Source organism: Archocentrus centrarchus, chromosome 5 (genome assembly GCF_007364275.1).
Source record: "Archocentrus centrarchus isolate MPI-CPG fArcCen1 chromosome 5, fArcCen1, whole genome shotgun sequence".
NCBI lineage: Eukaryota > Metazoa > Chordata > Actinopteri > Cichliformes > Cichlidae > Archocentrus > Archocentrus centrarchus.
Genome location: NC_044350.1, coordinates 26,754,877 through 26,766,847, shown reverse-complemented (window position 1 = coordinate 26,766,847; position 11,971 = coordinate 26,754,877). Strand labels below are relative to the sequence as shown.

Sequence of the window (11,971 nt, the reverse complement as noted above, 5' to 3'; positions counted from 1 at the left end):
ATTTCAGATTTTGAAGTTTGAAGTAGATATCTTAGATAACACTAAGAGTTAAGACACTTGTATTTTTGTAATGTTTTATAACATTTTAAACCTTTTTTCCTGGTTTACGTTTCAGTTTAGTTTGGTGGAAAAACCATCAGGACAGCTTGTTGGTCTGCATTTCTGTATGCGTAGGAACCTTTAATGCAGCGCTGCTACAGGGTGCGTTTTCACTGTGACACACCATTCGGCACTCTGTGTCCCACCTGTATTTGTTTCCCCTCGGCTGGGTTGAAAGTCATGGCAGGTCCTGATCTGATAAGAACTCTTCTCTATACCGTCAATAATCTTCTACAGCAGGAGAAATATAAAGCGGCGTTGGCAGTTTTGAAGGGCTTCAGGAATGGCGCTGTGTGAGTTCAGTGGAGCAGCCTCTGAGCTTTGCTAGGCTTTTTACATATTTACACAGCACAAGCAGCTAAATGCTGGGGCAATGCACTTGTTCCTGGCTTTAGCTGCTGTTCTCTTTAATACACCAGTGGCTCAGAGCCATTCTGGTAACTTGTGTAGCCCATAGTTTTAGCAGCAGCAGATTTTGTTGACTATAATAATACTTATAGGTGTTTAACGGGCTGTGTCTCCAGGAAGCACTGATGTAACACTGTTTATCTCTCAGATATGGGGCCAAAATCAGAGCACCACATGCCTTGGTTATGACATTTCTATTTAGAAGTGGCAGGTAAGACATAAACTGCAACCTTACATGAACAAAACCCAGTGCTATACTCTGTGTGCCTCTAAAGTATTTTTCTTTCTCCTATTAGTTTGAAGGACAAGTTCAAAGCCATTTTGAAGGCCACATACACCCACTCCAGAAACCTGGCATGCTTTGTGTTCACATACAAAGGACTGCAAGCTTTGCAGCAGAAACTCCAAGGAAAGAGTCTACAGTCTCACTCATTTCTGGCTGCCTGTGTTGGAGGATGGTTAGTGTTTGGAGATAACAACAACATTAATAGTCAGGTGGGACAAACTACAGGCTTTAGGTGTCATAATTACCTGTTACATGTAGCATGCATAATGTGCCACTGTTCTCAACATGCATCATGCAGTTCTTTATGGTTTACTCTAGATCAACATGTACCTGCTGTCCAGGATCCTGTTCGCCCTGGCTCGGCTGGCTGTAGAGAAAGGATTCATTCCGCAGCCTAAACAGGATCCTTTCCCTCTCTTTGCCACGCTAGTTTGGGGTATCGTTCTGTGGTTGTTTGAGTATTACCCACACACTCTTCAGCCATCACTGCAGTCTTCCATGAACTACCTCTATCACGACAGCAACGTGTGGCATGACATTTCAGACTTCCTTGTTTACAATAAGCCAAGAACCGCTCCTCAGAACTGAAGCCCCCCCCCCCAAATGTGAATTTGCATTATAATGATTTATGACTAGTTTGTATTTCAGTGTTGTAATTTGTGTGTGTCAGTATGCACAAGGTTTTTAGCTAAAGAGCTAAACCAGCATATTTTCATAAATTGCTAAAATATATTTTATGCAGTACTTCTATCTTGTATGATTTTCTGTTCATATTGTATCTGATTGTACAGATGTTTGATTTGAATTTCTGATTTTCCAGGGGTAAATCACTCAATGCAGCTGCCATGTAATTAAAAAATAATAATAAACTCATACTGAAATTGTTACCTCTTTTAACCCTGTAACTACACAGAGACATACTGTTGGTAGTCATAACTGAGCTGATTAAGTTGAAAATTGAAAACATTCTTAAATATTCAGTCAATAAAGAATAAAAGACTGGCAGCTGTTTTTTTTTGTTTTTTTTTCCCAGCTTAAATCAGAATTGTTAAAATGCACCACTCTTTCTGCAAAGCTTTAGGTAAGTTTGGATGATTACCCAAGTGCTTTTTTTTTTGTTTTTTCCAGTGAAGTTTTTTTTTTTCCAATGAAGTGGTGATTCACTCATGACGCTGGATCTTAAGACGAATCCTTCCCAGGAATACACGCACAAGAAATACTGGGTGTGCATGTTATAGTTTTTGTTAATTTTGCTTAATGACACAAGGTGTGCCGTTGTTAAAATATTTAATGAGAAATAAATTAAATATTGTCTCACTTGAACCGGTTTCAAGATATTTCTATATTTACCAGGTTAATCATCACTTTTTGAATGCATTACCCTGTTTAACAATAGCATATTTCTCCACTAGAGTGACCCATGAAGATCTATAGAAGGGATCCTCAAATCCACACCTCGAGGGCCGGTGTCCTGCAGGTTTTAGATGTGTCCCTGATCCAACACACCTGAATCAAATGGCTGAATTACCTCCTCAGTATGCAGTCAAGTTCTCCAGAGTCCTGCTCAGGTCCTCTACCAGAGGCCAGTGACCTTGAGGGTCATGTGTAGTATGTTTGCTGTTCCTAGGACCGCACTCTTCTGGACAGAGATCTCAGATGAAATCTGAAATGCAATCTGCTGGAGCCACTCTCCCAGTTTGGGGGGTCACTCCCCTCAGTCTTTTGATTACCATGGGGACCACTGTTACTTTCACCTTCCACATCCTCTTCAGCTCTTCTCTCAGAATCTATAAATATACAAAATATTTTAAATATCAAAAGTGTAATCACAAGTAGTTGTGACATTCCAAATGTTGCTTAAATATAAAAATCTTAGACTTAGACACAAAGAAACTTTCCATTTTTGGTGAGAAATTCAAATAGAGAAGTAACACTGAGCAAAACACATGCATGTGGCATGTGATAGTGACCACTGAATTAACCTTCTAATTCTCAGTGTTTTTTCATTATTTAAAAATGATCTGCATTGTAGATTAATACATGGTTCCTACATGTGTGCTTACATGAAGTAAGTAGTGGGGTCATATAACGGTGTGACCAAAAGGAACCGGTGTCATTTTAATGCTACAAAATAAAACACAGAACAATTTTCACTATAAACACCGGATGACTTGGAGCATGGAAAATGCCATTCATTCTTAAACTTTTCATAACTTTTCTTATAATATAGGCATATATTGCCGAGAGCAACAGTTGCATTCGTGACAATGAGTTAGTATTCATTCTTCAAAAATGCTTCCCACCCAAAATATTGTGCATGCGTGTAATTAGAAATGGGTGAGAGCTCCTTGACTACAACAAGAATTGCGCAATAATGCTGGTTTCATTTGGAGGCAAATCTTAACATCGGTGTGAACAATGATCAGCTTCAAATAACTAACCTCCCACGCTATTCTGGGACAAAAGTTCAAGTCCTTGTGTGGGAGCTGTGCGTGAGAGTGTATGAGCATTTTGAAAACTGATCGACTTTTCAATGTAATGTAAGAAGATTATACCCAGCTATAATTATTTATGAATCCAGCGGACACAAATTAATTAGTTAAGCTACAGGCATGTCTTGAAAACATAAAGTTCTGGATATCCCATAATTTTCTTGTCCTAAATTCAGACAAAATGTAAATTATTATAGCTAGCTTTAAAAATCTTACAAACATGGTCTCTAACCAGATATTTACTTTAGATGGCCTTAACTTGGCCTGTAGTAACGCGGTGAGGGAGTCATTTATGATCAGGATATATCCTTCAATCTGCACAAATAATCAATTATGTAGGGCTCCTTTTTTCATCTGCACAATATCTCTGAAATGAGAAACATGCCATTGCCAGAATTCAATTCAATTTTAATTCAATTTTATTTATATAGTGCACATCACATCAACAGTCACCTTAAGATGACCCTGCAATAATAACTGATGTGTTTTCATAGTCTACCTTTAATTTTTTGAGCAGTGTACTTCAAGCATTCATTACTTCTAAGCGGGACTATTGTAATTAATTATTAACAAGTTGTTTTAAAAGTTCCCTAAAATGCTGCAGCGAGAGCACTAACAGGCATGAGAAAGAGAGATGATATTTCTCCCATATCAGCTCGAGAATTGAATTGAAAATCCTTCTCCTCACATACAAAGTCTTTGATGATCAGTCAACATCATGTCTTATCCTTCAGCTATCAGGCTCCTCTCCTGAGGAATCGGCTCCCAGTTTGCATTCAGGAAACAAACACTCTAAGTTTAAGATTAAACCCAAAGCTTTCCATTTTAATCAAGCTTATGATAGTTAGGGCTGGATCGGGTTACCCTGAACCATCTCTTAGTTATGCTGTTATAGGCTTAGACTGCTGTGAACTTGATGTGATTCACTGATGTACCGAGCACTTTTCAGTCCCCAGGTGTCCCCACATCATTTCTTATCCACATCATTTCTTCTCTCTCCCTTGGTCTGTGTTTTATCCTGTCTCCCTAGGGTCTGCCTTTTCTTTTCTCTTTCTCCTCACCCTCAACTGGTTGTAGCAGATGGCTGCCCCTCCCTGAGCCTGGTTCTGCTGAAGGTTTCTTCCTGTTGAAATAGACTTCTCTCTTCCCATCATTGCAAAGCGCTTGAGAGTCATTTGATTGTTGGGGGTTTCTCCTGAATACTGGAAGATTTTTACTTTACGGTATGAAGCACGTTGAGGTGACTGCTGTTGTGATTTGGTGCTATATATTGAATTGAAATTAATGTTTATTTAGTACAGTTATTTATGTGTAAAGACAGACAGATTGGTCTGAGTATTTGTACACAACCATCTCCAGAGCTTACAGAAAATGATCTGAAAAAGACGTCAGAGGAAAATGGGCAGACTGCTTTGAGCTGATAGGAAGGAAACAGTAGCTCAAATAACCACTCATTATAACCAAGCACATTGAACTTGTTGAAGTAGATGGGAAATACCATCAGAAGACCACACCTGGTGCCATGCCTGTCACCTATGAACAGGATAAAGAGGATAAAATTCGTGTGAGCTCACCAAAATCTAGTTATTAAAGACTGGAAAAATGTTGACCATTGTTGAACAGAGGTGGTGGCTTACGATACCAGCTGTCGGCCACCCTCAGTGCAGTCTTGAGGTCCCTCCCCAAGCCCCTCCCCTTACTTCAGGTGACCTGAATAGGTCACATGATTGGGCAAGGTCTCACAGTGATTTCACCCAAAAAGCCCTGGTGGTAAGGACCCACACCTTTTTTAAACACCTTGTTTCATGTGATGGTGCACATGATTGATAATGTGTCAACAACCACCTAACCACCTGAACGTATTACATTCGAGCTTCTGATAATATGCCACAAAGCTCAAATAATCTCAAACTGGTTTCTTGAAAATGACAGTGAGTTCAGTGCACTCAAATGGCCTCCTCAGTCACCACATATCAGTCCAATAGATCACCTTTGGGATGTGGTGACATGGCAGATTCACATCATGGATTGCCAGCATTTTAAAATTTCATTTCATTCTGGTCTGATGTTAAGTTATTGACAAGAGTAAAAAAAAAAAAAGATTCTGAAATCGTATTTTAAAATGTCTCTGAGTGTCTGTTCTTTATAAAACTGTAATAGAGGATTGTTTGTCCAGGTTGTGTGAGGTGGTTCGTTTAAGCCCCATAGTTTAGTGTTAGTTACTGAGTAAATACAGAGACTCTACTGACTCATATCATCACCCTCTTAAAATGGCTTAAATAATTTTTTTTAATCGAAAGTCTTAATTTTTGCCTAAATCACCATATTTTCTTTTCTTTTTTTTTTTTTTTTTTTTTTTTTTAAAGCCTGTCATGTCTGGTAGATCTTGCAAGCAGAACTGTGATCTGAATGCGTTGTTGTGCCAAACATATTTGCTATTTCAAGATGAGCTCTATAGGTTCTCAATAGGCTCTTCTTGTTGATGTTTTAACCCTTTATTTTATTTATCTGAGTTATTTTTCCACATACTATGTAACAGCCAGAGCTGACAGGCTGAAGAAGAGGAAAATAAAGAGAAGAAAAAGGGAGAGAGAAAGGGAGCAAAAAAAAAAAGGGGAAAGAGCACAAGTCTATTAATCAGATACTTCATCACTTTAACATATAAAAAAAATACTATCAATACTTGCAAAAATAAATTTGTGTGTGAAAATCAAAACTAACAAAGCATGTTACGCACACCAACAATTTTGTTGAGTTGTGATTGAGTGGGCGTTTGTGTCTGTGTCATGTTTGTGTCTGTGTCATGGAACGTACTTACCAATGAGGGCAAAACGCTGCAGCTCCACCCATCAGAAGCCAGAGGCAGGTACGGAAAGCCCCCGGAACCCCAGGCCACCAGCAGCCCACCAAGAGCCAGGAAGACCCCCGGCCACTCAGTCCAAAGACAACCGCACACCTACCCCAGCAGACGGGAGAGGGTGGTCTCAGACGGAGCCCCCCCAGTCGAGGAGCGAGGGCTCCAGGGAACCCAAGGCGATGAGAAGCCAGCCCCCCCCCAGCGGCCAGCCCCCTGCACTGGCCGGCGGCAGGGCTCCCGGGCCCACGGCACCCAAGGACCGCCCGACCCTCCACAGAGCCCCCCCCCACGCCGAAGAAGCCAACGCAGCCCCGCACCGCACCCCCAAGGGGGGCAGGCCATATTTTCAATGTTTGGTTCAGTTTGGTTCAGGCATACTGTTAATCACTGTGTTGGTAAATTTTCATTAATTTTTTGGGGCAATTGTCATTTCTGCAACGATGCATTTAAATGTACAAAGCACTTAATCAATGTCATTCATTCATTCAAAACCATCAGCAAAAACATCAAATTTCCCTACAAATAAACTTATAGTTTAGTCAAGTATACAACAGTACAATAATACGAAATCTAGTAAGCATCCTACAGTTTAATCCCATGTCATGATATGACGTCTGACAGCACACACTATTGTGGAAAAAAATGCCACAATAAACATTTGCGGCCTGTGTGACACATATTAACATTTGAAAATCAGGTTTGTTAACTGCTGGTGGTGCACACTGAAAAGTACTGTTCCCAGGCCTTTGTTACAAACTGTTCTACTCTAGCATGTTCCAAGAGTACACACCCAGCAAACTGACGTGATATCCTCCAGCTGCTGGCTTGCATTTTTAAGTGGGTGAGTCTGATTGCTCATCCAAAACCTGGTTTACGCATGAAACTGTCCAAAGAGACACAGGGAGGGGAGGGTTGTCTACATTTTTGCTCATGTTTTGTTTCACATAACTCTAGGGCCTTAGTAACAATTTAAGAAAGCCTGTTTGCTTTCTCCCCACCCTCTGCAGTGCTTAAGGTGGGTTGGGCAAAATGTTTATATAGCTTTAGTTGTGTGACAGTAGAGGCATAGAGCATCGTGGTGAGCAAGGAACACAGACAAATGGAAGGTGAGATTTCATCTTTTTCACTCTGGTCTGTTCCTTGCTATCTGTTGCTATCCATTCCTTATATAGAGCAAATTCACTCTTAAAAAGAGTGTGATCTATTAAATGGCTTTTACTGTTGCAGTCAGTGATGCTGAGAATCTATAATTTTTTTTCCCTCTATTTGCAGACTTGAGTATAAAATATGTCAACCTGGAACGATCTGAAAATCTTGAGAGTCATAGAACAAATGGCTTCGGCAGCACCAAATCTCTGGTGGTGCGAAGAGGAGCCCCGTTCAAAATCAGTGCTCAACTGGACGGCCGACCCTTCAACCCAAAGACGGATAATCTGAGGATCAAAGTCATGCTAGGTACTCTAGATTTTACTGGATAAATTACTTGGATACTTTTGACTGCAAGTGGTCTAACCCTCGACCCTCTCCCCAGGTCACCTGTACGCAGTAATACCTGTAACCTTCTCCAAGAGTTCTTCCTCATCCAACTGGAAGGCCTATATTGACCCCGAAGGCTGGAACCCTCTGGAACCGTCTATCTATATCTCCTCTCCTGTCTCTGCCTCAGTGGGCTGCTACAGATTTCAGCTGTGTGTGTTTACGCAGGATGGCAAGAAAAGCTATGCAGACGGCAAATTCATCCTGCTCTGCAACCCTTGGTGTTCTGGTAAGTAAAACAAACTGGTGTTACCAATTGGAAGATTGTTTAACCATCAGTATTAGAGAATCAGATGTTTTTCTAATGGCTTGTTGCAGCAACAGAGAATTGATAAAACCAGAAATACATTGATTTGGTTTGTATGGTGTAACAAGTTTATTTGTTTCTTGCAGAGGATGCAGTGTACATCCCATTTGAGGACCAGAGAGAAGAATATATCCAGAGTGACTCAGGGTTGCTGTTTATGGGAACAGCAATGAACCTTGTGTCAAGACCATGGTCCTTTGATCAGGTAAGAAAGTGGTATCTGTCAACCAAAATAAGAAATATATTATATTATATATTAACAGAGGATGTGCTTACTAAACTAGGCCTTTATGGTAATTTCTGAATGTCTTGTGTGTATTGTAAAGGTGCATAAAGACAGTATTCACTGTGGCACCGCTGTGATGGATTGGATTTCAGTGTATAATTGTTACTTGTGGTGCTCACTTCAATTTCACTCCTTGGGTTAATTTAATCCATTCTTTAAAACAACAGTTGATAAAAAAAAAAAAAAATTTAAATGAAATGAATGAGGAAATACATTTTTATTTATCAACAATAAATCAGCAGTCTATTTAACACAATGTACTCAAATTTTCTCACATCTTTTCTTTTTCTGCCTATAAAGTATGAGCCTGGTGTTCTGGAGGCATGCCTGAATCTGCTCCAAGTCAGCCCTCAGCACAAACATAACAGAAGAATGGACTACCTGAACCGAAACAACCCAGTGTACCTCAGTCGGATTGTGTCTGCCATGGTGAGTGTGAACAGATTTTGTCTGGCAACACATCTTCAACATGAACTTCAAGTACAAATTGTTCTTTTTCTCACATGAGGTTGATTTTTTTGTTTGTTTGTTTGTTTACTTTCTATTACAACATAAGCATCATTGATACCTGTGAAACAAGTTGGGGCTTGAATTGGGACAATGTGTTCTGCAGGTTGAAAGGATAAAAAAAGACACCGCCTTCAAAGTTCTGAACATTTAATGTCATGTGCAGCAACACTGTAATTATCATTGTAAAACAGAGCAGTTATTAAACACAGCAAGTCAGATGGAAATTTATGGGACGCCCAAACCTGTTTTGTCATCTTTGGGAGATGATGTGCAAACACTGAAAACTATGCTTGTCTTGTCTTTTGTGTTTAGATCAACAGTGAGGATGATTGTGGTGTGCTGAAAGGGAACTGGACAGATGACTTCAAACAAGGTGTCAGTCCCACCATGTGGACTGGAAGCGGGGACATTTTGAGAAAGTGGGCCCAGTCTGGTAATAGCCCAGTCAAGTATGGACAGTGCTGGGTGTTTGCAGCTGTCATGTGCACAGGTGCTTATATCTTAGTCATTCTAAAATTTATGACGTCGTATCAGCCTTGTTTTAGCACTGAATCATTCCTTTTCCCATGATGCAATGTTCAAACATCTCACCGGCATTTTAAACATCTGTGCTTTGATTGTATCTTTCAGTTATGAGAGTTCTTGGCATTCCTTGCCGTGTTGTCACAAACTTCAACTCTGCTCACGACACTAATGGGAACCTGGTGATTGAGGAATATTACAGCTCAACAGGGCAGAAGTTAAACCACAGCAAAGACAGCATCTGGTCAGTTTTAGATTTGCTTACAGACTCTATAATTTAACTATTTTAAAGGCTTTGTTGATGTTTAAATCCTTAATTTGTTGGATCTTCTTAACAGGAATTTCCATGTCTGGGTGGAGTGCTGGATGACTCGCCAGGATGTGGAATCTGGAATGGATGGCTGGCAGGTTCTTGACCCAACTCCTCAGGAGAGAAGTGGAGGTGTGTGAGAAAAATGCTTAAACTTGTGTGAATTTTCATCTTCCACTTTTAAAATTGTTGGTGAACTTTTTCATAACCTTCTATTCCTCCCCCATCATCCTAGGAGTGTACTGCTGTGGTCCGGCTCCAGTCAAAGCAATTAAGAACAAGCGTGTCGACCTGTTATATGACATCCCGTTTGTCTATGCCAGCGTGAACGCCGACATCCACACAATCATCTTGGGCCAGGGTCAGGTCCTCAGCTTTAGCAAAGACACAGATAGAGTTGGCTCCCTCATCTGCACTAAGGCTATTGGGTTCCCCAGATTGCAGAACATCACAGGAGACTACAAACACGTCAAAAGTATGACCAGAAAACAAGAAATCTATGCATTAATTCGCACACAATATTTAGCAAAAATGCTAAAAATACATACTCACATTTTTCTTTCTGTCTTTATAATACAGGCCCAACTTCAACACTTTCATCAAGACGCTCTGCAAGTTCAGCCAACTCAACATTAAGCAGAGGTAAATTGTAGTTTTGAATGAATTCATCAGCCTTTAGAATTAGTTATTTAAAGATATGTCTTTTCATGAAGATGGACTTTCTCCATGTTTATTCAGCAGGCTCATCTCAGAGAGTGTTCGTTTTCCTGACCCTGGACAAATCCCCTGTTGCTGGGGAACCTGTCAGCTTCACAGTGAAAATCGTGAACAAGCAGAATGTAGGCAAGAGGCTGAAGGTGCATCTCAACGCCCAAGCAAAAGAATACAATCGCAACCCCACAGACACCTTCTGGGAAGACCATGGTGTTATACAACTGGCACCCATGGAAGGTACATTTACTTTTCTCATCTGCAACTATAATGTTCCCCTTTGAAAGACTGCTGTGGTTTTCAGAATGTAATGTAACTGGATTTTACACTTGATTTAACACACCCTCGTTTCTGTATGCTTCTCTTTATCCAGTCAAGGTGCTGCACCTGCAGATCCCCCCAGCAAAATATCAAGATGTGGTGGAAAGTAAACTGATCAACCTTGCAGTTGTTCTGGAGGATATGGCCAGTCGTGAGACGGTCCTGGCCTCGGAGGAGTTCAACCTTGCCAGCCCACAGCTCATCATACAGGTACTTAATAAAAATTCTCAATATTGCTTCCTTAACGTTTAGATTGACAGATATTTACTTACCTTTAAAGTTATATAACTCTAAGGTCATTTGAGGAAATATTCTGGGTTCACTAACACATTTCTCCTTCAGGTTTCACGTGAAAACTCCATTGTCGCATACAAAGAGCAGATTGCCCTGGTGTCTTTCATCAACCCATATTCTCACCCAGTCAGTGGAGTTCTGACTGTAGCTGGGGCTGGGCTGCTCCAGCGTAAACTTCAGTTCAGGTAAGGCTGACCTTCTTGTGTCATGGAGAATAATTAATAGACATCACAGGGACTTTTGAACATCATAAATGAAAGTGAAAGGAATTCTAAAATATTGGTTATTGTACTCAGCAGTACAATAACCGTCGCTGTTTCTTGAAGGAATGCTAACTTGTCGTATGCTTGTATTGTTCTGTGGGTTTATATTCATGGCTGCATAGCAACACAATCTCTGACTTTTCCCAAATTCAGCGTGCAGATCTTGGCTAATAATTATTTCCAAGTAGTGAATGGCTATTAAACATATTTTTATTATAAGCGTGACAAGTTAAAATGAACATAAGTGCAAAGTGACAGGATGTTTATTCTACCTTGCCACTGCCAGCCCAAGTTAATGCAATAAATTTCTACATTTTGCAAACATTTCTTTTTTTCATAAGCTCTTTGTGTCTTCCTGCAGGATGCCTCCTCTGAGCCCAGGAGGAAGGGTAGATCAGCCTGTCCCATTCATCCCCATCTTTACACCAACAGGTGTAAAGATGCTGCAAGCCAGCCTGTCACTCACAAACATGAATGTCACCATTAGTGGCTTTAAGATGGTCTCTGTTAAAAATGATTAGCACCTGTGGCCATTCTCGTGGTTTTCCTGTGATGTAAATAACTAATGTAAATCTAATTTATTTTATTTATTTTGCTATTTATATATGTATATATATATATATATATATATATATATATATATATATATATATATATATGTGTGTGTGTGTGTGTGTGTGTTTGAGCCATGAAAATCAGCACTGCTACCTTAATGTTGTATGATTTTAAAAATAAAAGTCATAAAAAGTCTCCATTCTATGTCTCATTT

The 11,971-nt window shown here is 40.1% G+C and overlaps 2 protein-coding genes across 4 annotated transcripts; both read left to right on the top strand.

Moving 5' to 3' along the window:
* The first annotated feature begins 198 nt into the window (after positions 1–198).
* pxmp4 (peroxisomal membrane protein 4) lies at positions 199–2,057 on the top strand. The gene is made up of 4 exons (XM_030729997.1): positions 199–392; positions 656–718; positions 804–1,002; positions 1,112–2,057. Exons 1-4 carry the CDS (start codon positions 280–282, stop codon positions 1,379–1,381), a joined length of 645 nt encoding a protein of 214 aa, XP_030585857.1. The 5' UTR covers positions 199–279; the 3' UTR covers positions 1,382–2,057.
* A 5,032-nt stretch (positions 2,058–7,089) lies between these two features.
* On the top strand, positions 7,090–11,952 carry tgm5l (transglutaminase 5, like). Of its 3 annotated transcripts, none has more exons than XM_030729649.1 (15): positions 7,090–7,248; positions 7,415–7,597; positions 7,674–7,907; positions 8,072–8,190; positions 8,572–8,700; positions 9,094–9,271; positions 9,412–9,547; positions 9,642–9,745; positions 9,849–10,088; positions 10,193–10,255; positions 10,355–10,564; positions 10,698–10,855; positions 10,988–11,124; positions 11,564–11,811; positions 11,842–11,934. In XM_030729649.1, the coding sequence occupies exons 1-14, from the start codon at positions 7,242–7,244 to the stop codon at positions 11,721–11,723; spliced, it is 2,058 nt and encodes a 685-aa protein (XP_030585509.1). In that variant the 5' UTR covers positions 7,090–7,241; the 3' UTR covers positions 11,724–11,811; positions 11,842–11,934. The 3 variants fall into 3 exon arrangements, with proteins under 3 accessions (XP_030585509.1, XP_030585507.1, XP_030585508.1); XM_030729647.1 differs by having other exon boundaries at positions 10,352–10,564; positions 11,842–11,933; XM_030729648.1 differs by having other exon boundaries at positions 10,352–10,564; positions 11,564–11,952.
* Positions 11,953–11,971: the final 19 nt, after the last annotated feature.

Excerpts from the sequence above, each read along its gene's own strand:
- pxmp4 (XM_030729997.1), top strand. The coding sequence starts at position 280 with ATGGCAGGTCCTGATCTGATAAGAACTCTTCTCTATACCGTCAATAAT. Across the intron at positions 719-803 it reads TTTCTATTTAGAAGTGGCAG|TTTGAAGGACAAGTTCAAAG; the intron begins GTAAGACATAAA and ends TTCTCCTATTAG. Across the intron at positions 1,003-1,111 it reads ACAACAACATTAATAGTCAG|ATCAACATGTACCTGCTGTC; the intron begins GTGGGACAAACT and ends GGTTTACTCTAG.
- tgm5l (XM_030729648.1), top strand. Across the intron at positions 8,701-9,093 it reads GTCGGATTGTGTCTGCCATG|ATCAACAGTGAGGATGATTG; the intron begins GTGAGTGTGAAC and ends TTTTGTGTTTAG. Across the intron at positions 9,272-9,411 it reads TGCAGCTGTCATGTGCACAG|TTATGAGAGTTCTTGGCATT; the intron begins GTGCTTATATCT and ends TGTATCTTTCAG.